General features: G+C 38.3%; 1 protein-coding gene across 2 annotated transcripts in view; it reads right to left on the reverse strand.

The window, feature by feature from the left end:
* The window catches only part of LOC126260044 (uncharacterized), a 350,981-nt gene that overhangs the window by 180,589 nt on the left and 146,717 nt on the right, over positions 1-23,675 (reverse strand). For both annotated transcript variants that reach the window (XM_049957226.1, XM_049957227.1), the window contains exon 5: positions 8,584-8,648. In XM_049957226.1, the coding sequence (XP_049813183.1) occupies positions 8,584-8,648 (65 nt within the window). The remainder of the gene's footprint in view (positions 1-8,583; positions 8,649-23,675) is intronic.

Below are 23,675 nucleotides of genomic sequence, written 5' to 3' on the forward strand. Positions count from 1 at the left end.
CGTCATCGAACCCATCGTTCTACCATTCCTAGACCGGCAAGGGAACTTGCTGTTCCAACAGGACAATGCACGTCCGCATGTATCCCGTGCCACCCAACGTGCTCTAGAAGGTGTAAGTCAACTACCCTGGCCAGCAAGATCTCCGGATCTTTCCCCCATTGAGCATGTTTGGGACTGGATGAAGCGTTGTCTCACGCGGTCTGCACGTCCAGCACGAACGCTGGTCCAACTGAGGCGCCAGGTGGAAATGGCATGGCAAGCCGTTCCACAGGACTACATCCAGCATCTCTACGATCGTCTCCATGGGAGAATAGCAGCCTGCATTGCTGCGAAAGGTGGATATACACTGTACTAGTGCCGACATTGTGCATGCTCTGTTGCCTGTGTCTATGTGCCTGTGGTTCTGTCGGTGTGATCATGTGATGTATCTGACCCCAGGAATGTGTCAATAAAGTTTCCCCTTCCTGGGACAATGAATTCACGGTGTTCTTATTTCAATTTCCAGGAGTGTAGAACCAGTAATGAGTACAATAAGGAAGAAACGCAATTCATTTTTCAGACATCAAAACAGAACACCAGAGAACAGGATCATCAGAAGAATAATAGAAAAATTGTGGAATAGTAAGTGCAACATTAAGTGGATTACAGAAATCAAAGAATATATGGATGAGCTACAGATTACATTGGAAAACCTAAGAAACAAAACTGACAAAACCAGGAAACTCACAGACAAACAAACCAGACTGCAAACGAGAATCAACAAACAGACAATAGGAAAGGTGATTTATGATGAAGAAAGAAGGATAAGATCTGAGAGAATATAGTATTACTGGGCTGACAGAAAACTGGAAAATTCTTTGTATAAAGTTGGCTACAGTGGTCCAATGAAGGCCATAAAATAATAATAATAATAATAATAATAATAATAATAATAATAATAATAACAGGAAGCTGAATGGCTTCCAATGTGATTTTCATGGTCAGGCTAGTGTACAGAGTGGTTGCATAAAATGTATCAATGCTGAGCACAGACTTTTACTTGAGAATGACCTAAACAGCAATCGTCCATTCGAAAGAGTTCAGCCCACAGTCAGGAATGTCTTCATTGAAGTATTTCATCAAGGCAGTGGAGCCATATATAAAGCAAATATTTAGGAGATCAGTCTTAATTACCATTAAGAAAACCGTTTTCATGAAGTTAATAAAATCAATGTGTGAACATTCTATGCTGTGTGTGCATTTTTTTTTTTTTAAATAATTCTGGCTCACCTGATACCCAGCATTGGTGTCCACAACTCCAAAGTAAATGTAAGTTCATGCATCATATATGTGGTGGGAAAGGGGAGGGGGGGGGGGGAGGGGGTGAGGAAGGTGGCAGAAGCAACAGCAGCGCAGTCACCACCACCACCACACTTGCTGGGACTAAATGCTGCTCTTTCCTCCTTTCAAAAATTTCCGTTCCATAGCAAAATAAAAACTCATAACTTTCTAATTTACAAATAAATATCATAGGCCACATTACAAAATCACCATGCAAACAACAACACTGTACCAACAAAACAATGGAAGTTAAAATCTTGCTGATTTAAAATCACTAGAAATGGTGTATTATATCAACTGGAATATAGTTGTGTAGGAACCAACACATGTAGAAAGAACTGTAATGGCTTTAGCATGAACATGACTTCCAAGAAGCCACAGAATACCTACATCAGATGGGTATGTGCATTCTGTTCCTCCAAAGAAATGTCCAAAGCCTTAGCCACAGTTCTGCTTCACCTGGTGTTGATATCACAGTTGAATTACTTTGTAGTATAATGCTGACAAAGAAGCAACACAGAATGATTACTTTGTTAATTTCTCCAAACATTACACAGTACCATGCTGTAGAAATTTTTAGACATAGATTCAATTACTTCATAGTATTTTAGTCTTCCTCAGTCACAGACTGTTAAGACTTGAATATAACGATGTCCACTGCAGTTTTTCTTCAACTCTATTGCATTAGGATAGAGTAATATTATGTGTAGTTAATTAGGCTTTCAATTTATATTTATTTAGCTGACGTTTGTTTTGCAGTTATATTACCTAGAACAATCTTCCACTGAAGTTCAGTGTCCACAACCAGACTTAATTTTGATAATTCTGCATATGAAGCTTTCTCTACAACACATACAAATGTTCATAAAGGAACATGGTCTGTGACAGCAAATCTTCCAAAAGTAGACTACCTATATGAATTTATTAACAGAAATTTTGATGCAGTGATATTTATAGGGTTTATTCCAACATTGTTGCTTTAAGGTTATTAGTAGTCTCATAAACAGCAGGTGTACTAATTTTTTTTTTTTCTGGCAGCATACTGACAAATCATCTAGGAACGCAGTTTGCCTATTGAATAGCAAACAATTAAAAATTAATAAAATCAAATAAAATGAAGTGGTTTCTGGTAATTGTAATACAGATTTCCTTAAAAAAATTAAGTTTTGAATTTATTACAGTGAGGAACATTTTCTTGAACTCAGTTCCTACTGTAGACTTTCTGACTATGGTAGCTAATTACTCCAAAAACAGCCACCACTAATATCTTTAAAGACAGATCTAATGAGCAAAATTGTATTACAAAGCCCACAGTCAACTGCTTCTCAGATCATACATGCAGTTTGACAATTTGAATGGTAATTTTGATCAGGACAAAGACAAAATCTGATTTCAGGAGGATAATAAAGAAGCTTTTTTTCCAAATTAGTCAGAGATATGATCTAGACAGTGTTCATGACATGAACGGAAAATACATCATATTTACTATTAAAATTGTCACTTATTTGAAAATGGCTTCACCCACAAAGTTTCTAAGATTAGATCAAAATCTAAAAATAACAACAACACAAGCAGCTCTGATGTTGACACTACAGTTCCTTAAAAGGCTTACTACAAAACACAGAAAAAAGTAAACCACACATTGAAGCAAACACATCATGAGAAAAAGGTAGGTCCATCAGGCAAACAAACTACAGATAGTATGGGATACAGTGAAGGGAGATGATGATATTACCAGAAATGAGGTGGCACTGATAGCTCTAAGAGGAAACAATACATTGGTAACAAATGTGTGCAGTGTTGCAAAACTGTTTAATAAGCACTGGCATATGATTTTCACTTCAACAGAAGATGTCCATCACAAAATTTTTAAAATAAAAAAAAAAAAAATTCTAGTGGTAATGCAAAAGGTGACTACAGGAGGATAGCAAATAAGCCATTTTTTTGGGGGGGGGGGGGGGCAAATTACTCAGAATGTTAATTAATGAGTTTTCTTCTGGGTTTAATTAAGTTACCTGTCCAACCAACCATCTCCAAAATAGCTGAAATATGCTGCATTTAAGTCTGTGTATAAGAAAGCAATAAATAAATACTACCAAACTTCCATCAAATGTCACTTTTGCCAGCACACTAAAACACTTTAGAAGAGGTAATGTACAAGCAGCTTCTTAACCACCTGACTACAAACAATATTTTGTCAGAGTCACATTTGGATTTCTAAAGGGTTCTGGTATTGGGAAGACCATGTACACACACATTGAGAATGTACCTACTCATGAGACAATACATTGCAGGCTACTGGTTTATTCTGTGTTCTGTCAACAGTGTTTGACTGAACGGGATCACAATATTAGAATACTCTGATGTCAGAGAAATTTGTACAAAATGGCTCCAATCATGCATAACAGGAAATAGGTTTTTTATTGAGCTACCAGTCATAATCCAACTGGGAACTAATTAAATGTGGTCATATGACTCAACCACATCTTGCAAGTCATGCAACTGGATGCCATTTCAGCAACCTGCATGTCCGTCAGCCAATGGCACAGTGTGTTCCCAGGCAGTATCGCATCCAAATACTAACCGGGACTGATGATGCAGAACTCCGGTGATCATGCAAGAACTGGTGTATCCAATGCAGCAAGGCTTACATGTTATGTCACACAAGATTCCATATAAAGATTCTTACTTTTTCTTCTGTCCATCCTGTAGCTCGTTGAGTAAGCATCTGAGCAGCTTGTAATTGTTAATTAGAGTTTGAAATTTTGTTTTAGGTTGAGACTGATTTCTGTATGTACGCCAGTTTCTTTTGAATCTACACGAATCTCTGTTAGTTCTTCATCAATAAAGCTAGGTTCACAATGTTTTTTGTGAGCTTGCTGATATTCATTCTACTAAAGTCAGCATAAAATTGTAATCAACTTTTCCTGGTTGTATCTGTGATTCTTTTCTGTAACTTGATACATTTATTTTGATTTCTTCTTCATACAAATTCCATTTTCACACTTTGGTTGTAGGATCGGAATGTTTCTTTCTTGTTTTTCAATGTTTTTTATTTCAAATCTGCCACCAATCATCATAGTTTCGTATGCTTAAGGTAATTCTGTTTTAACAGCTGTTATAATGTAGGGTTGACCTTATAATAAAGATTTTGTCATTATATCTGTTTCCAACCACAACTATATTGGTCAATTAGGCAGAAAATTGATTGCAAGAATATCAACAGCTCTTTCTAATATTCTTATTGCTTTCATTTTGCAGAATACTTACTTCACAGAATTTAATTGAGATCATGTCTTATTGCTGAAACACCAAGAAGTGACACTTAACAAACCAGAAATTCACAGGCAGGGAGTCCTGCTGAAGAGAATTAATATTACAGCATACAGTGTGGTAATATGTAGGAAATTTGTACAGGATGTGGTGCACCACAATACCAATACCACTTCAAGTCTTTTAATATAATCTTTCATGACAAATTATTTGACTTAAATTGTGCGAACTGTATAATGAAAATTGTTTTTATTTCCTGTGCAAATGGAGCTTTTTTATAAATTAAAATCACAGAGAGGGTAAAAAGTTGTTTTATTAACATGAAAATTTCATTCATAAATCTGTTACATTCACAAAAAGACAGGCAGAATAGGTGTTGCACACAAAAAAAGTGACTGTATTTCTTTGAAGTAACAACTGAAAATTTGATATAGGACTAGAATTAAAAACCAGATATGCTTCTTCTGTGAGCAGTAACACTGCTATTATGCTTACCCTCGTACATTTCCAGGCCTGACCCAAAAGTGAATGGAGCCATTCATTTGAATCAAGTCTGAATGCTTGCTTGAATTACCTAATAATTACGGGACTGCTTGCAAGTCATAGGAAATCCAGGTTTGAATTAAAGTCCTGGCACAAATTTTCATTTCTGATTGAAAATAAATATCAATGCATTTACTATAGGTAGTGCAGGGAAGGAAAAAAGGAAACAGTTCATGATGGTAGGATAGACCACTCATGAGCCAAACATCTTACCTAGATGGGGTGGATTGTATGCCTCAATGAAACATGTAGCTGTATTGTATGTGTAAACATAATGGAGGGGTATATGTGGAGAGGCCAGACAAACTGACTGAAAAAAGAGAAAAGAATGCTGCACAACTTAAATAGGTAGCTCTGAGAGATGAAACAGTGAAGGAATCTGAGGATCAAATAGACAAAAAGACAAGTGAGATGCAGACATGTGAGATACAGAATTTAATTGATGAAAAAAGAAAACATAAAAACACAGCAAATGAAGCAAAAGAGAATACCAACACCTAAAAATGAGTGACAAAGTGCAGAACTGCTAAGCAGGTATGGGTAGAGAACCAATGCTAGGCTTTAGGAGCATGTGTGATACTGAAAGATAGATGACACCTACAGGAAAATTAAAGAGACCTTCAGAGAAAAGAAAAGCATCTGTATGAATATCAGAAGCTCACATGGTAAATCAGAACCAAGCAAAGAAGGAAAAGCTGAAGACAGAAGGATTATGAAGAAGGGCTATGCAGAGAAAATGACCTTGAAGACAATATTGTAGAGACAATGGAAGAAGTAAATGGAGATGAGATGGGAGATACGATATTGTAAGAAGAATTTGGTTGAACACTGGAAGATCTAAGTCAATACAAGACTCCTGACATGAATGGCATTCCTTAGAGTTACTGAGATCCTTGGGAGAATTGACCATGCCAAAACTGATCCACCTGGAATGCGGGATAAGCGAGACAGGAAAAGACTTCAAGATGAGTATAATAATTGCAATTCCATAGAAGTATGTGCTGACAGGTGTGAATATTACCAAACTGTCAGTTTCGCTTGTCACAGCTGCAAAATACAAGTACTAGCACAAATTATTTACAGAAGAATGGGAAACTGGTAGAGACCGAACTCAGAGAAGATCAGTTTGTGTTCCAAAGAAATGTAGGAACATGTGAGGGAATTCTAACCATATGATTTATCTTAGAAGACATGCTGAAGAAATGAAAATCTAAATTTATGGCAATTGTACATTTGGAGAAAGTTTTTCACAACATTGACTGGAATACAATTTTTAAAAAAATGGTTCAATTGGCTCTGAGCACTATGGGACTTAACTTCTGAGGTCATCAGTCCCCTAGAACTTAGAACTACTTAAACCTAACTAACCTAAGGACATCACACACATCCATGCCCGAGGCAGGATTCGAACCTGCGACTGTAGCGGTCTCGCGGTTCCAGACTGTAGCGCCTAGAACCACTTGACCACTCCGGCCGGCATACACTTTCAAATTCTGATGTTATCAATGATAAAACACAGGAAGTTAAACATTATCTTTAACTTGTGCAGAAACCAAACTGTAGCTGTAAGAATTGAAACATATGAAAGGGAAGCAGTAATTGACAAGAGAATGAGACAGGGTTGTAGCCTATCCCTTATGTTAATCTGTCGCTTGACAAGCTGTGAAGGGAACCAGTAAGGGATTTAAAGTTCTGAGAGAAGAAACAAAAACTTTGAAGTTTGCTGATGACAACGTAATTCTGTAAGAGACAGCAAAGGATTTGAAAAAGCAAGAATGTAATTCTGTCACAGAAAGCAAATGACTTGAAAAAGCAGTTGAAAAGAAGACCAGGCAGTCTTGAAAGAATCAGAGTAGCAGATGATACTGTAAAAGTAGAATCCAAATCTGCTATTTGTGCACAAAATATCTGAGGATAGCCAAAGCGAAGGAGATATAAAATGCAAAGTGGCAATAGCAAGAAAAATATTTCTGCGAAAGAGAAATTGGCTACGATGGAATATAAATTTAAATGTTAGGAAGTCTTTTCTGATAGTATCTGTCTGGAGTGTAGTCTTGCACGGAAGTGAAATGTGAACAAAAAACAGTTCAGACATGAAGTGAATAGAAGCTTTTCAAATGCAGCGCTGTAGAAGAATGCTGAATATTACATGAATAGGTCAAATAAGTAATGTGAGGTACTGAATTGAATTGAGGAAAAAAGAAATGTATGGCACATTCTAACTAAAAGAAGGAATCCAACAATGGAAATTCCAGGTTGGAGTATCAATAATATAACGAAAATCCTTATATTGTTAAAAGAAGGCATTGGTTGGTAGCAGACATCCGCAAGCATCAAGGAGCCATCAATTTGATAACAGAGGAATAAAAATCGTACAGGAAGACCAAGGCATAAATACAGTAAGCACGTTTAAATGGATGTGATGCAGGTTGCAGTAGTTACGCAAAAAATGGTAAGTTGAAGAGGCTTGAAAAGGGCAGACTCGCTTGGAGATTTGCATCAAACCAGTCTCTGGACTGGAGGCAGCAAGGAAGTTCAGGTCACTCAAACCCCACACTGAAAAGCCATCCTTGAGCTATAAGGACCACCTGTGCAGTCCCTTTTAGTATGGGTTCCAAATTATCTGACCTCCTCTAGTAAATAAATAAAATAAATTAGTTTTACCTATTACCTCTGTCCCACTTGAAGGAAAGCTAAAAATATTGTTTTAATTTAGTTTTGAGTAGTTCTAATGAGTATGTGGTTAACTGTGCCTCCTGTAAGTATATCTCTTTAAATGAAATATGAGACACAAAATTACACATTGTGGGATAAAGGAGTTTTGAGGCAAAAGGAGGAAATGGAAGAAAAAAGACCACCAGAACCATCTATTATCAATAATGGAAAGTATGGGAGGGGAAAGGGGGAGAAGGGAGGGGGGAAGTGGGAGAAGGGATGGTGGGAGAGAGGGGGAGGGGGAGAGGGGGAGAAGGGGGGAGGGAGGGAGGGAGGGAGGGAGAGAGAGAGAGAGAGAGAGAGAGAGAGAGAGAGAGAGAGAGAGAGAGAGACTTAAGAGTGTTTGCTAGTTCTCTGGTGGAAGGCCCTTTCCAAAAGCTCTTTATACAAATAACTGCTGCTCAACATCACCTATTTTAAAACACATTTCTAAGTTTAAATGTTCATGTGCAATCTTTTTAACAGTTTCACATATCAAATCTATCTGTAACATCCATCCACCAAAGTAAAAAGGGTCACTAATTTAAGCAAACAACACCACAGAAAATAAATGACTAATGAAATTTTGGACTGCATTTCTACCTTTGTTGACAGTGTCCCACCTTAAGAAAATATGCAGCCCCCATATACTTATCTTTTCTATCACAAATTAGTTATAGAAAATAAGTCTTTAGATGACATGAAATAATGCACTCTCTTTAGGATACAATGTGCCAAAAAAGCAATACTAACCTTCACATCTGACCGCCGACCTAAGCGTTCGAACACCGACCGTTTCTGATAAGGTGTCACCCCTCCTTTAGAAGGTAAATTTCTCATTAGTGACAACACAGCTTACAAAAATAAATTAAAAAATGAGAAAATGAAGGTGAATTAGCACGTGCACGCGTTTACACACACAAACACACACACACACACACACACATATGCATGTATTTTTGCACAGCAAACAAAATGAAAGAAAGAAAGAAACAAAGAAAGAGTTTAGGTTAGCTTGGAGGTGAGCAGAATGGAGGTAAATGTGGCTGTAGGACAGGACAATGGAATAGCTGAGGTGAGATACAGAACAATGTATTCTCACTACTTATGATGCGCAGAACTGAAAGGGTGTGTAAAGGAATAGGAATTAAATTTCTCTATAGAGGCTGCATTATTTTCCATACCTAATACCTACAAAAAATTATATGCATTTAACACGAACACATTTACATCCAACAAGTGACAAAACATTAATTCTTATTCACATCCTTTACATTATGATACACAACATTAACATCACTACAGTGAAACTAAATTAATTATAATAAGCATTGATGGTGATATTGTGTGTTATTCTGCAAATATTAACAAATACCACAGTGCAAGTCTGTGAGGGATTCTTACTACAAGCTAGTACAGAAATGAGATGGTGTTAAGTTAACATACAGGACAGGGAAAACTTAAAGGGCAAACAACTGTGAATACATATGTAATGAAACAGAAACTTTTGTGCCACGTCAGGACTCAAACTAGGAATTCCTGCCTGTTGTTAGCAATCACCTTCACTGTCAGGCTGTATGAGCATGCCTCTAGGCTTGACTCAAAACTTTCACTGTCATTTATGTTTCATGGCATTGCAGTCATCCCTACTGCGAAAGTTCATTACTTATTATCAACAACATGACGTTACAATACAAACAAGAAAATGTTCTCTCAGGGTTAATATTGATACTCAATGTTGTCAGCGGAATTTCCTACACATAAGGAAATGACATCTTAAAATGGCATCACCTTTACCCTATAAAGAATATCAACATAACATCACTCCCCTTAGCCCAGTACTGCATGGCAAAATTGAGTTATGAGATGCCACCTACCTTAAAAAAAAGGTGATGGAAGTGCATGAATGACCACGAGGATTACTAAAGGACCTAGCAAAGATAACAGGGTCTAATGATCAAACCAAAATTCATAGTAGATGATGCTAACGAAAATAATTTGGTAAATTATCCACACAGTTGTGAAGTAAAAGAAAGATAGAGTTTCACCCAAACATTTCAGAACATCGATATCTCTTTGATCAAGAAAATATATAAATACAAACACATCGAACAATCATACAATGCAGGCTTTCATGGCCTGCATTTGCATACTTGGTGATTTTTGTTTCATTGGCATTACGCCATGGTCCAAAATATATCACCACTAACATTTATAGGAACTACCAAACGAAGCATTAACACCTGCCTTAAGGAACATGAGTAATTTTCCTCTGGGCAACACAGATAGACTGGTAGCAGAAGATCATTCACTAGGATCAGAGAACGATCAGATTCATTTCTTCGATACTACGATTTTATCAAGATCCTATCATTACTATCCCAGAGCTGTCACAGAAAAAACACCTTTATCAGAAGACACGAAGGATTGAAAGTAGACATGTTGTGGGCTTTAGTGTTAAATAAAGCAAACAATGCTAAATCTTCCCAACGATAAGCCACATAACATACATCAATGTGACTCCACAATCTTAGTCAGTGGGTTGATGACATCATGATCCAATCATAGCCTGGATGGATATAAACAGTTCAGCCTACTGCTGAGTCAGTTTGAGACTGTAACTGCTTTCTAAGTCATTATAGTCTCTGATGATGTCTCCAGCACTGGCAGACAAAACATTAGGCAGAGAAATTTGCTATGGACAATGGCCTTATGCCCATCAAAAACTCACCAAGGACACATAGAACAATATTTACTATGCAATATTTAGTGCCTTCTTACTTTGTGTTTTGATTTCTTTCTATTTAACAAGTAACATAAGAAACTGTATATATCACCTTCAATAGAGCTGACTTTTTCACCATTAAAAAGCTTTTTAATTAAGATTGTTTCATCTATTTATGTACAGTGTAGGCTTTTTCTTTGTCTCGGTATAATAAAGTATAAATAACTTGTTTGCTTTCAACCATTTGTCCTCTTTTGTAGAAAAACACCCAAACATCCAAGTATTCATGTGACCTTCTCAATGTGTCACAAAATCCACGACTATAACACAAGTTAGGCAAGTGGGAATAGCTTCAATGTTAGCAGATGACACAATGTCCAGTGTAAATTGAACTTTATGTAACAATGTTTTCCAATTTCTTTGTCACAAATTATGCATGCAACTTTACCCAATACCTTAAATTGTTTGTAATAACAAAATACAGATACTTAGTGGAAACACAAAAGCGGCAAAGTCATAGAGCATTACAGGTAAATCATCAGCATTATCACTAATATCTTGCAGCTAAGACAATTACTCCTGCTGCTGCTGTTGCCACCACCACCACACCTGTTCTCCCAGTGGTTATTTATTCTTCAAATTCAGTTGCTGAGAGTCAACATTCTATACATGATCTTTTCTGAAGGTGTGGAGTCAGTAATAAAATCTGCAAAACATATGCAGTTTTTCTATGTTTATCTTATTTCCCTTAGTTTGCTGTTTAAGGATGTTAATTCCTTTCAAATAAATATACCTCACTTTGTATGTTCTCTTACTTTAATTGAGTGTCATTTGTGTACATTCATTTTCACAATATCTATGTTAACCTATCTGCCTTTTTGTTACTTTATAGAGGCTGCAGTTTGCTATGTAAAAGACTTCCTCTTGGATCAATTGCTGTGGTAAGACTAATAGATCTGAAAACAGAATGCAACACTTTTATGTATTGGTTAACATGCTTCCCACACAGATACTGACCAAGTATCGTTCCACTACCTGATCAAAAGTATTCAGACACAAATTAGTGGACATTAACATTGGGTATGTCCACCTTTAATTTTAGTGATGGCTGGAACTCAGCTGGAGACACTTTCAATGAGGTCTTTGAATGTCTGGAGGAATGGCAGCCAATCCAGAAAAAGTAGTAATGTTGGAATGAAATAAGTGTTTCAACTCATCCAAAAGTTGTTGCATTGGGTTCAAGTCAGGATATGATTGGTTGGTTGGTTGGTTTGGGGAAGGAGACCAGACAGCGTGGTCATCGGTCTCATCGGATTAGGGAAGGATTGGGAAGGAAGTCAGCCGTGCCCTTTCAGAGGAACCATCCCGGCATTTGCCTGGAGTGATTTAGGGAAATCACGGAAAACCTAAATCAGGATGGCCGGACGCGGGATTGAACCGTCGTCCTCCCGAATGCGAGTCCAGTGTCTAACCACTGCGCCACCCCGCTCGGTGCTCAGGATATGAGCAGGCCAGTCTATTTCAGGAATGTTACCGTCCACAAACCATTGCCTCATAGATCCTGCTTTATGACAGGGTGCACTGACATGCTAACACAAACCATCATCATGTCTGAACTATTCCTCTACTGTATGCAGTACACAATGCTGTAAAATGTATCCATATCCTTCCGCACATTTTCGTAAGTGCTATAAAGGGACCACACACTAAACATGAAAGACACCCCAATACTATAACACCACCACCTCCATACTTTTCTGTTGGCTCTGCACATGAAGGCAGGTTACGTTCTTCAGACATAGAATGTGTGGCTTATTAGGAGACGCTTGAACAATGCAGGCAATTATTTTTAACCCTCTATACACAGCCACTGTGCTAGCTGAACTACTGGTAGCACTCAGGAAGTCACAAGTGATTCCTTCCGCTGTCATCATGTGACTTTTACAACCATCCACAATGCTTCACAGTCCCTAACCACAAGTATACAAGGTCTGCCTGGTATTAGTTTCGCTGTGGTTGTCCCTTCATGTTTCCACTTGATGATCACATCAAAAACAGTCAACTTGGGCTGCTTTAGAAGGGTTGAAATGTCCTTGATGAATTTGTTACTCAGATGACATCCACTCAATAGTCAATATTGACTGACTGATCCATTCTGCTGTTTCTGCTTCATTACTAACTACACAACACTCCTTACCTACTTTTATTCTGGTGGGTCCGCCTCTCATGGAAAATCAAACTTTGGATATCTGTGATAGGAATTTGAAGCCCACTGCTCCTGCCTTAACCACTGCACTATTAGTATGAACTGAAGGAAAAATTCTGATGTTTGGACAGTCAAGCTGGTACTGTATCTGTGCATGTAGCTGCTTCTTTCTCCAGGTACTTAAAGTGTATATGTTAAGATTGCCATTAATGTGGACTGTAGCTCCATTATGGAGCATTATTCAGAAACATACTGTTCCATTTCCCTCTGGATCTCCTTACTTATCTTTTCACTTTTCACCAGTCTCTACATGTCTTGCAGCAATAGCTTATATTGATGAAAATGCCAATTCCATTATTTATGGGTCATTCAAATCACTATTGATTTGCAAGAATATACTGTATCTCTCACTCGCATTTTTAGTACTGAACCCCCCCTCCCCCCTTTTCTCTTCTCTCTTAATACATATAGGTTCCTCTATTCATGAAAATGGGTGATAAGAAGGAATCAAATATTGTTGTTCCTTGGTAACAGGTGGAAATAAATCTACAATCAAACTTTTCTCAATAATGACATATTTGAGTGACATACTGCTCTCTGACCGGTTTTTATCAAAACCAAACAAAGGAAGTGGTCCAGTTAAGAACTACCACCAGATATAAAATGTTGCTATTATGAACAACTTGATACCACAGCATCTGTCTATTATTGCCTGTTGAATTCTTGTTTAAGCAAGCGAAAAGTGTAAATATTTACTTTGTTTGGCTTCCAAAAATTCATTCTGCAGTATTTAAAGTGTTATAAGAGCTTCTGTTAGCTTGGTCTCTAGTTCAAAGTACTGAATGCATATCATCCGATTATTGGGAGGGGGGAGGGGGAGAAGGATTGCTGTTGTGAGAATGGGCCTTTGCTCAACAACAGACAGTTTTATTTACAGAACAGCTGGTTAATCTAAAGATGTGATATGCTAGGCTTTATAAGTAATAATGGGGAAAGGTGAAAGTGTCACCTGGCATATTATTTACATAAGTTGCTTGTATTTGCCACACATTGGCTGCAGTCCTTCAACTTGCTGCACTAATACAATGCATCAGGTTCAATGATTTAAAAAGTGACTTTTGAAATGAACTGACACAAGTTAAACAAAATAGTTGGTTGAACACTGAAGTTGTCTTTGCAAAGTATATAGAATTGCAGTGCAGCTTGTGCCTACTGAATGACTAAAAGCACAAACAGTCTAAGAGGTCTGTTAAGCTTATTCGCAGTATATAGAAAAGAAACAATAAAGATTATGTATTGTAAGATAAATTGTTAATATATTGTATAAATTGTATTGCAAGCTGCAAATGACCATAAGTGTTATATATGTTCTGTTAAACTGTTCATGTATAAAAATTCAGAAATGCCTGCTTAAATATGTTAATTATTATAACCTTATTTTTTAAAGTAATTTGACATGTCTCCAGTACAAAAATCTTTGATTTGTAACTGTACATTATGAGATGAATAAACTACATTCTACATATAGAAAGCAAAGAGACAAGCAAGTACAAAGATGTAGATGTGTGAAGTAGTTTGAAATTCTGCAGTATGGAAAAGGGACGTAAATTCTTTACACCATTCAAACTAATAATTAAATAATAGTGAAAATTTGTTTCATTTGTGATCTATGTTTTCAAAATGAAACCAAGTCGTATGCAGTGTGACTGCATTGCTACCTAAATATGGCACATTTGAAGATTCGCCCCTTTCCTTCCTCCTGCTCACACAGCAGCATGGGGCAGTGGGGGAAGTGTGCAGCCAGACTGAGTGCTAAGGCATGCGAGCTAGGGCACAGCTTGCAAGCTGAATTCTGGGCCATCCCTGACTCAAAGGAAAGAAAGTTAGAGACTATGTCAAGAAAGGGGAACAAGAACTAAATGAAGATGACATGGGTATGTGATAATTCAAGAATAATTCAACAGAGCACTGTGAGACCTACAACAGAACAAGGCACTGGTACGAGATAATATTCTTCCTGGGAAGGATTAACTACGAAAAATTGTTCCACAACGCACAGATTAATATAAACCACAGCGTCAAAGTACTAATGCAAATTATCTACAGAAGGATGGAAACACTACATGAAGCTGACCTTCGGAAAGATCAGTTCTGATTGTGGAGAAACATAGGAATATGCAAAGTAATATAGACCCTGTGACATATATTAGAAAATTGTTGTTCATTGTTTATTAGTCCAGTAAATCATATTAATTTTTAAAATGTATTACAATGTAGTATTAATGAAGGAAATATATATAATAGGGTTACAACAATTGTTTTGTCAGTACATACATAAAAGCAGCCTACATGCAAAACGTCTGAATACACCTGTATATTTTTACTTTTATTATATTTATAGGGTAACAGAAGAAATATTGAATTTAATTGAAAGAAGGAGAAAATATAAACATGCAGTAAATGAAGCAGGCAAAAAGGAATACAAATGTCTCAAAAATGAGATCGACAGGAAGTGCAAAATGGCTAAGCAGGGATGGCTAGAGGACAAATGTAAGGATGTAGAGGCTTATCTCACTAGGGGTAAGATAGATACTGCCTACAGGAAAATTAAAGAGACCTTTGGAGATAAGAGAACCACTTGTATGAACATCAAGAGTTCAGATGGAAACCCAGTTCTAAGCAAAGAAGGGAAAGCAGAAAGGTGGAAGGAGTATATAGAGGGTCTATACAAGGGCGATGTACTTGAGGACAATATTATGGAAATGGAAGAGGATGTAGATGAAGATGAAATGGGAGATACGATACTGTGTGAAGAGTTTGACAGAGCACTGAAAGACCTGAGTCGAAACAAGGCCCCCGGAGTAGACAACATTCCATTGGAACTACTGACGGCCCTGGGAGAGCCAGTCCTGACAATACTCTACCATCTGGTGAGCAAGATGTATGAAACAGGTGAAATACCCTCAGACTTCAAGAAGAATATAATAATTCCAATCCCAAAGAAAGCAGGTGTTGACAGATGTGAGAATTACCGAACAATCAGTTTAATAAGCCACAGCTGCAAAATACTAACACGAATTCTTTACAGACGAATGGAAAAACTAGTAGAAGCCGACCTCGGGGAAGATCAGTTTGGATTCCGTAGAAATACTGGAACACGTGAGGCAATACTGACCTTACGACTTATCTTAGAAGAAAGATTAAGGAAAGGCAAACCTACGTTTCTAGCATTTGTGGACTTAGAGAAAGCTTTTGACAATGTTGACTGGAATACTCTCTTTCAAATTCTAAAGGTGGCAGGGGTAAAATACAGGGAGCGAAAGGCTATTTACAATTTGTACAGAAACCAGATGGCAGTTATAAGAGTTGCGGGACATGAAAGGGAAGCAGTTGTTGGGAAGGGAGTAAGACAGGGTTGTAGCCTCTCCCCGATGTTATTCAATCTGTATATTGAGCAAGCAGTAAAGGAAACAAAAGAAAAATTCCGAGTAGGTATTAAAATCCATGGAGAAGAAATAAAAACTTTGAGGTTCGCCGATGACATTGTAATTCTGTCAGAGACAGCAAAGGACTTGGAAGAGCAGTTGAACGGAATGGATGGTGTCTTGAAGGGAGGATATAAGATGAACATCAACAAAAGCAAACGAGGATAATGGAATGTAGTCGAATTAAGTCGGGTGATGTTGAGGGTATTAGATTAGGAAATGAGACACTTAAAGTAGTAAAGGAGTTTTGCTATTTGGGGAGCAAAATAACTGATGATGGTCGAAGTAGAGAGGATATAAAATGTAGACTGGCAATGGCAAGGAAAGCGTTCCTGAAGAAGAGAAATTTGTTAACATCGAGTATAGATTTAAGTGTCAGGAAGTCATTTCTGAAAGTATTTGTATGGAGTGTAGCCATGTATGGAAGTGAAACATGGACGGTAAATAGTTTGGACAAGAAGAGAATAGAAGCTTTCGAACTGTGGTGCTACAGAAGAATGCTGAAGATTAGATGGGTAGATCACATAACTAATGAGGAGGTACTGAATAGGATTGGGGAGAAGAGGAGTTTGTGGCACAACTTGACCAGAAGAAGGGATCGGTTGGTAGGACATGTTCTGAGGCATCAAGGGATCACCAATTTAGTATTGGAGGGCAGTGTGGAGGGTAAAAATCGTAGGGGGAGAGCAAGAGATGAATACACTAAGCAGATTCAGAAGGATGTAGGTTGCAGTAGGTACTGGGAGATGAAGAAGCTTGCACAGGATAGAGTAGGATGGAGAGCTGCATCAAACCAGTCTCAGGACTGAAGACCACAACAACAACAACAACAACATATTATAATACATGGAAACAATTCACAGAGCAGAAATTATATTGTGACACTCTTCTTCTGGAAGATTTTTTTTTCATACAAATTGACAATTTATTATAAATCGAGCTCCCCATATGTCCAAACTACTGTGACCTTTGCTAAGTCTGACTTATTAGGTGGAGGTTAAGCCTATGACTTATTAGGTGGAGGTTGCTACGAGTTCAAGTATGATGGCAATGAGTATTATTGTTCAGTTGGAAGGGATGCAGAGTCGTTTTTACAAAAGTGACTGTCTCAAGAATATAGTAAATGGAACAGGTAAAATATTTAATGTCCTGAATATTGATATTGTAATAGTGTGAGTTGGTCCTTTTCCCACTGTCCTTAAGATTCTTTTCTGCACCATAAACATTATTGTGTGTGATGAGCCCCAGAAAGTTACATCACAATTACTACAGTTCGTACAGAAATGAGAATGGAGTTGTTGCTTCCATGACACAGGAGAATAGGGCTTCACCTGTAAATTAATTTATTTTGGAACAGAAAGGCTATTTTCATTCTATTTTTGCACGCAGCTGTGTTTGTTGTTCACTTTATTTTCTATTGATTTTGAGGCATTTCATAGTTTTATCCTTAGGCAGCTAGGCATAGCTATAGAATGTAATTCATTTCAATAACTGTCCCTAAGTGCTCAAGGATGACGACATAAAAGGCTTTGAAATCAACTGCAAATAAAATAAACAACAAGCACAGATGACTGCACAATTAGCATGAAAATAGTCCGTGTGTCCCATAACAAAATCAGTTACAAGAGTCGAGGAAAATGAACATTAGTTAGTGGTTGAGAAGTGAATGACATAGGGTTGCAACTTATTCCACCATGTTATTCAGTCTTTAAAATGGTCAAGTAGTGAAGGAAATCAAGGAGAAATTTGAATAGGAATTTACACAAAAGATAAAAACTTTTTGACTTTGCTACTGATTTTGTACATCTATTACAGGATGAAAGATACAAAGATATACAAATATATAGAGCAACAATTAAAAACATTTTCCAGGGACTCCCCATACCTAAAACATCACTCATTAAGGAAGAGTTGTATATGTAATCTCCAGTGGTGGAGCTGACACAGGCTCAAGTCATGAGATAAACCTTTCCTGTACGTCAAAACAAACGTCTATGAAATATTTCTTATGTACAAAGTATTCATACAGCTGTTACCAGTTGGGTCAGGTGATCAAGCATAGAATGATAACCTTTAGTTTACTCATTCTGAGCTGCAAAGGAGGCCATCTGTGGTAATAGATTAGAGAAAATAAACTTCCTTGCCAATATCACTAATAACACCCTTTATTCTCAATGAGTGGTTGCGATAATCAACGTTAACATCTTCATATCTCAATAGGCAGGTTGTTGCACATTTCTTAAAATAGCAAAGGAGTATTCTTTCTCATGACTTGACAGATACATGACAGACTTGAAAACTGATGCACTGGCATGTCAAAATTAAAACAACTATAGAGACAGTATATCACCACATACACCTGTCTTATGCCACATACAACAGAGCACATCATTGCTGCCAGGGTGCAGTGTCAAGCTCTCAAGATGATAACATTGATTACTGAAACCAGTTACTGAGAATAAATGCTATTATTAACAATCTTGGCAGAGAAGTTTATCTTCTCTAATACAGAATTATAATTTTCGAACCCACAAGGGAAGTGATAAAAAAATGCACTGCTTCTTGAACCCACACCAGCTGCTTTTAATCATTCACCCAACAGTTTTTCAGTGCATCCATAGCATCAAAACTATGTAAAAACTTGGAACAAGGGATAACTGGTTTCTATGAGAATAAGTATCATCCTTCCAACTAGATCATGTTAATGAGTTCCAAGATTTACTACACTGATGATACTGTTGCTGCAGTACACCACAGTAAATACTCAGGACTGGTGTCTGTGGTTTATAATTAAGTTCGGAAAATGCCGAGGACACAGAGATAGTTGCACTTTCAATTCAAACCAAAAGACTGCAGAAATGTTAACTAGCAACAGTTCACAGAAATTCAAGTGTCTATAAAAAGATCAATGCGCAAAGCATATAACATCCACCATCACACATCAGTGAACGATCTTGCTGACAATCTGAGAAAATTGCTAAGTGGATCAAAGGGTTCTATTCAGTAGCTCATCAGCCAGTTCCTGTGGCAACAGAGGACAGAAAAGCAAAAGCTGAAGTTTTAAGTTCCACATTTAAAAAACCATTCATGCAGGAGGAACATTCCGAAATACCAGTGTTTGACACTCGCACTCTCCCATATGGAGAACACAGAAAACGGGATCCCTGGCATTGAGAAGCAACTGAAACAGTTGAAGCAAATAAATCACCAGATCCAGAAGGAATCCCAAATTGGTTTTACAGAGAATATTCTATGGCTTTGGCACCTTACTTTGCATGCACTCATCACAAATCCCTCACCCAGTGCAAAATCCCAAGCATCTGGAAAAAATGCAGAGGTGACTCCCATATAAAAGAAGGGAATAAGAATGAACCCAGAAAATTACAGACTAATACCCTTAAGGGTAGCCTGGTGCAGAATTCTTGAGCATACTCTAAGTCTGAACATAATAAATTTCCTGGAGACAGAGAAGCTTCTGTCCACAAATCAGCAGAGATTTAGAAATTATCACTTGTGTGAAACTAGGCTTGCCCTTTTCTTACACAATGTCCTGCAAACAACAGATGAAGGGCAACAGGGAGAATCCATACTCCTAGATTTCTGGAAAGCATTTGACAAGGTATCCCACTGCAGACAGAATAGGTTCTAAGATATACGAGTGTCTCACAGGCATTTTAAGTACTGGAACACAGTATGTTGTCTTGGCTGCTAGATTTATTACGACATGAGTATTGTAGAAATGCTGCATGAACTTAAATGGGAATCACTGGAGGGAAAATGATGATCTTCCAGCTTTTATGACTTATTACAGAATGGCTCTACTGCTGCCAAAGTATATCTCGCATAAGGGGGCTCATAAGGAGGCATATAAACATATTGGGAGGAGTGTGAAGGATTGTGGGTACAATATTCCTAATTTCTGGCCACTATGATAAGTGCGCAAAGGATGTGGTTCAGTTGTTCCAGTTCAGGATGATAGTGGAGGATGAAAGGGGTGTTCCTTTATAACTATTTCATAGAGATAGTCGGAGGATTAGAGGCACATATGGGAAATCTGTCTGCGGACTAGGTTGGGAAGGCAATGCCTGTTTGTAAAGGCTTTAGTAAGACTTTCAACATACTGGGTCAGGAACTGCTCATCATCCACAGCTGGCCAGACTACAGAAGTGAATTTTGGATGTGGAAGGAATGGCAGCTATCAAAATACATGTTAGTGGACTTTATATGGGCAGAGGTTTGGAGGGGGGCAATAGAGATGGAGATGATGATGATGATGATGATGATGAAGATGATTTGAGGTGAGGGGCACTCGACATCACAGTCATCAGCACTCTAATGGACAGTCAGCATGCTAATCTCAAGGGTGGGGACAAAGGCTGTCCCCATACACATTGTAGTTTATAATGTATTAAAGTCTGCCTCCCTTCCCCACTAATTTATGGATGAGGCCTGACAGATCACAAAATTTCACCACTCTTGTAACACTGGAATAAGTATCTGTGAGAATGGTGGGCAGATCACCATAGAGACTGAGGGCTGCCCTAGTGTCAGTATATAGGACGTACATTGCCACAATAAGGTGGACTGAAAGTGGCACATCACAAACTTCACAGAGTGGTGGATCCTCTCACCAGAGGAGGAAGCCATGTGTTAAAGGGCTATGTCCAATGTGCAGTCCGGCAAACAGAACCTCCTTCCAGTGGCAAGGCTGATGAAGTCCGCCATGCCTTTGTGGTCAATCTGAGCGACTGCAGTTTGTTTTCAGTCACCTGCAACCATTCAGTCTCCCACTGACGCATGATGCATCTGTCAGAAAATGAGATGATGGCATGCAACGGGATTGGACACTGATGGACAGCACCATCTCGACATGTGTCTTGGTGGCTTTGTCGGCCATGTTGTTGCCTTGTATCCAGATGTGGCCAAGTAGCCAGCAAAAGATCACCTCCTTGGCATGGTGTTGGAGCTGCTGAAAGGATTTATGGATGAGCTGAATCAGATGGTCTACTGGATACATTTGGTGAAGTGTTTGCAGTGCACTAAGTGAGTCAGAACAGACAAGAAACATGTCTCTGAATCCTCTCCAGTGCCATGAGAATTCCATATAATTCCGCATCATAAATTGTTCCAGACCACGCACTTTAAAAACCCTATCAGGTAAAACAGCAGAACAACCAAGGACGTTCTCTTGCTGCGATCCATCTGTATAAACAATAATACAACTGTGGCACATACTTAAAATGGATGAAAACGAAGTTGTAAAAACATAATCTGGAGTACAAGTTTTCTTGTACTGTGTCAAGCTTAAAATCACTTTGGGGCTCTGATGACAACAGGTGGCAAAGTGTTCCATCCCTGGCTGTGTATTCTTATGCCTGATAATCCAGATTCTTGAGACAGTCTGTAGCATGTATCCCAAATGACTTGTTCGCATGGGTCTGATTCCTGAACAACCGATCAAAGGTGGGTTGGACCACTGAACTAAACGTCAATGACTGAGGTGATGCTGAGATTTTCAGTACCTGGTGAGCCGAAAGTATGTCGCCGAATCCAGAGTGGTGGTTCACCAGTCTCTGCACACAGACTCAGAACTGGGCTGGTCCGAAAAGCTCCAGTTGATATCCGAATGCCCTCATGGTGGACAGCATCTAAAATCTTGAGGTAGGAAGGATGGGTTGATCCACAGACCACGCTGCCATAGTATAAATGTGATCGAAGAAATGCCCTATAAAAATGCAGGAGACGGGACCTGTCAGATCCCCATGTTTTCCTGCTATGGCACTTCAAAATATTCAATGACTGGAAGCTATTTGTTCATAGGTCTTTCAGGTGTGGGAGCCAAGTTAATTTCAAGTCAAATATAAACCCAAAAAGCGCACAGTTTCTTGAAAACATAAGATATTGTCCCCCCAAGCACTGGTTGGTTAACCCTCTATTGCACGACTTTTTTTTTTTTTTTTTTTTAGGAAACCAGTTTTAATGGAAAACATATCTGGGGGTAGGGTCTGACACACAAAATACTGTGTAATAGGTTGAACATAGAAATTTTGATGTAATTTTAATTTATTCAATATTTTAGTTTTGTTGCCATAAGGCAACACCATGCGTATGTCAACACACTTCCCAGAAGACTCACAACACTTTTATTTACATACTTGTATAATATGACTTAGGAGAGATACACAAATATGCTTCAACACACATTTATGAATAGTTTTAGATGAAAAATTATTACTTTTCTGTTTTCAAAAACATATTTTGTCATATTATTCAACAATTCAATACTTCATTTCATCACTCAGTGTGAAACTTCAAAAAACAGTTTATATTTGCAGTGAAACATAAATACACCTTGCATTTAAAACACTTCACTCTCACAATTACATTGCATGATGGAACTTTGCACCTTCCTTTGATATTCATAATAAGCAAATGCCCTATGCCATCTAGCCGCATATCTGTTTCAGGCAGTGCAGCAGTCGGCCCTTCCTTCCTTCCTTTGCCGTGTAGGCTCTCTCAGTGGAATTACTTCTAGGTCTTCCTTGCTTTCTTGCCCCACTTTTTCCTTGGAACAACAAACATCTACCTATGGCCTTCTTGAACTCTGCTAAAGCGAGTGAACTTTTCCAGTGCATTCCACTTGATAGTGCATCTCTTCTGTAAAGAAACCAAGCATTCACAACCATCAGATCTAGAATATGAAAAATATTCTGCGATACCATTTTTTGGAATGGATCCTAAACAATGCTAGAACTGCATCCATAAGATCTACACCTCCCATGAACTGATTATACTCTACTACTGCCCTGGGGCAAGGCACCTTGATGGATTTCTTTGACTTCTTGTCAAATCTTTCTACTTCAGTCATTGGATTTGCTTCCACAAAATTGCTGAGTAATGTCACAAATCTGTTGTCATGTCACTTTACAGCAGGGTACTGCATATTTCACATGGAACATTGTCTTTCATCTGTTGCACCTCTTCCAGATCTCTTCATTTTCTTGTCAGAGTTGAATACACATCCCTTTAGACCAGGGCTTCCTAACGTGTGGTCTGCGGACCCCTTAGGGGTCCGCCGGCTCTTTCTAGGGGGTCGGCGGCCACCTTCCACCAAATTGTGTAAAATAATGAGTAAAATTATTGAATAAAGATGTGAAAATCAAATTCATCACTTTTTTGTGTGAAAAACATGTGTACCTTTACTTCAGCTCGTATTCCCAAGCAGTCTTTGCGGTTCCTAAGTGAGAACGCATACACAGTTTAGTGCCGGAGAATGCGGCTTCTCCGATAGACTGTTTCGCAACAATACGGGGGTCGTTTGTGCCCCGGCTCACGACGCTAAATGCGCTGAAACGTTTTACGCATGTGCGGAGCGAGCTTTGTCGACCAATCACAGCGCTCGCTGGCACATATGCGGCCCCAGGCATCG

The sequence above is a fragment of the Schistocerca nitens genome, chromosome 5, assembly GCF_023898315.1.
Source record: "Schistocerca nitens isolate TAMUIC-IGC-003100 chromosome 5, iqSchNite1.1, whole genome shotgun sequence".
Classification (NCBI taxonomy): domain Eukaryota; kingdom Metazoa; phylum Arthropoda; class Insecta; order Orthoptera; family Acrididae; genus Schistocerca; species Schistocerca nitens.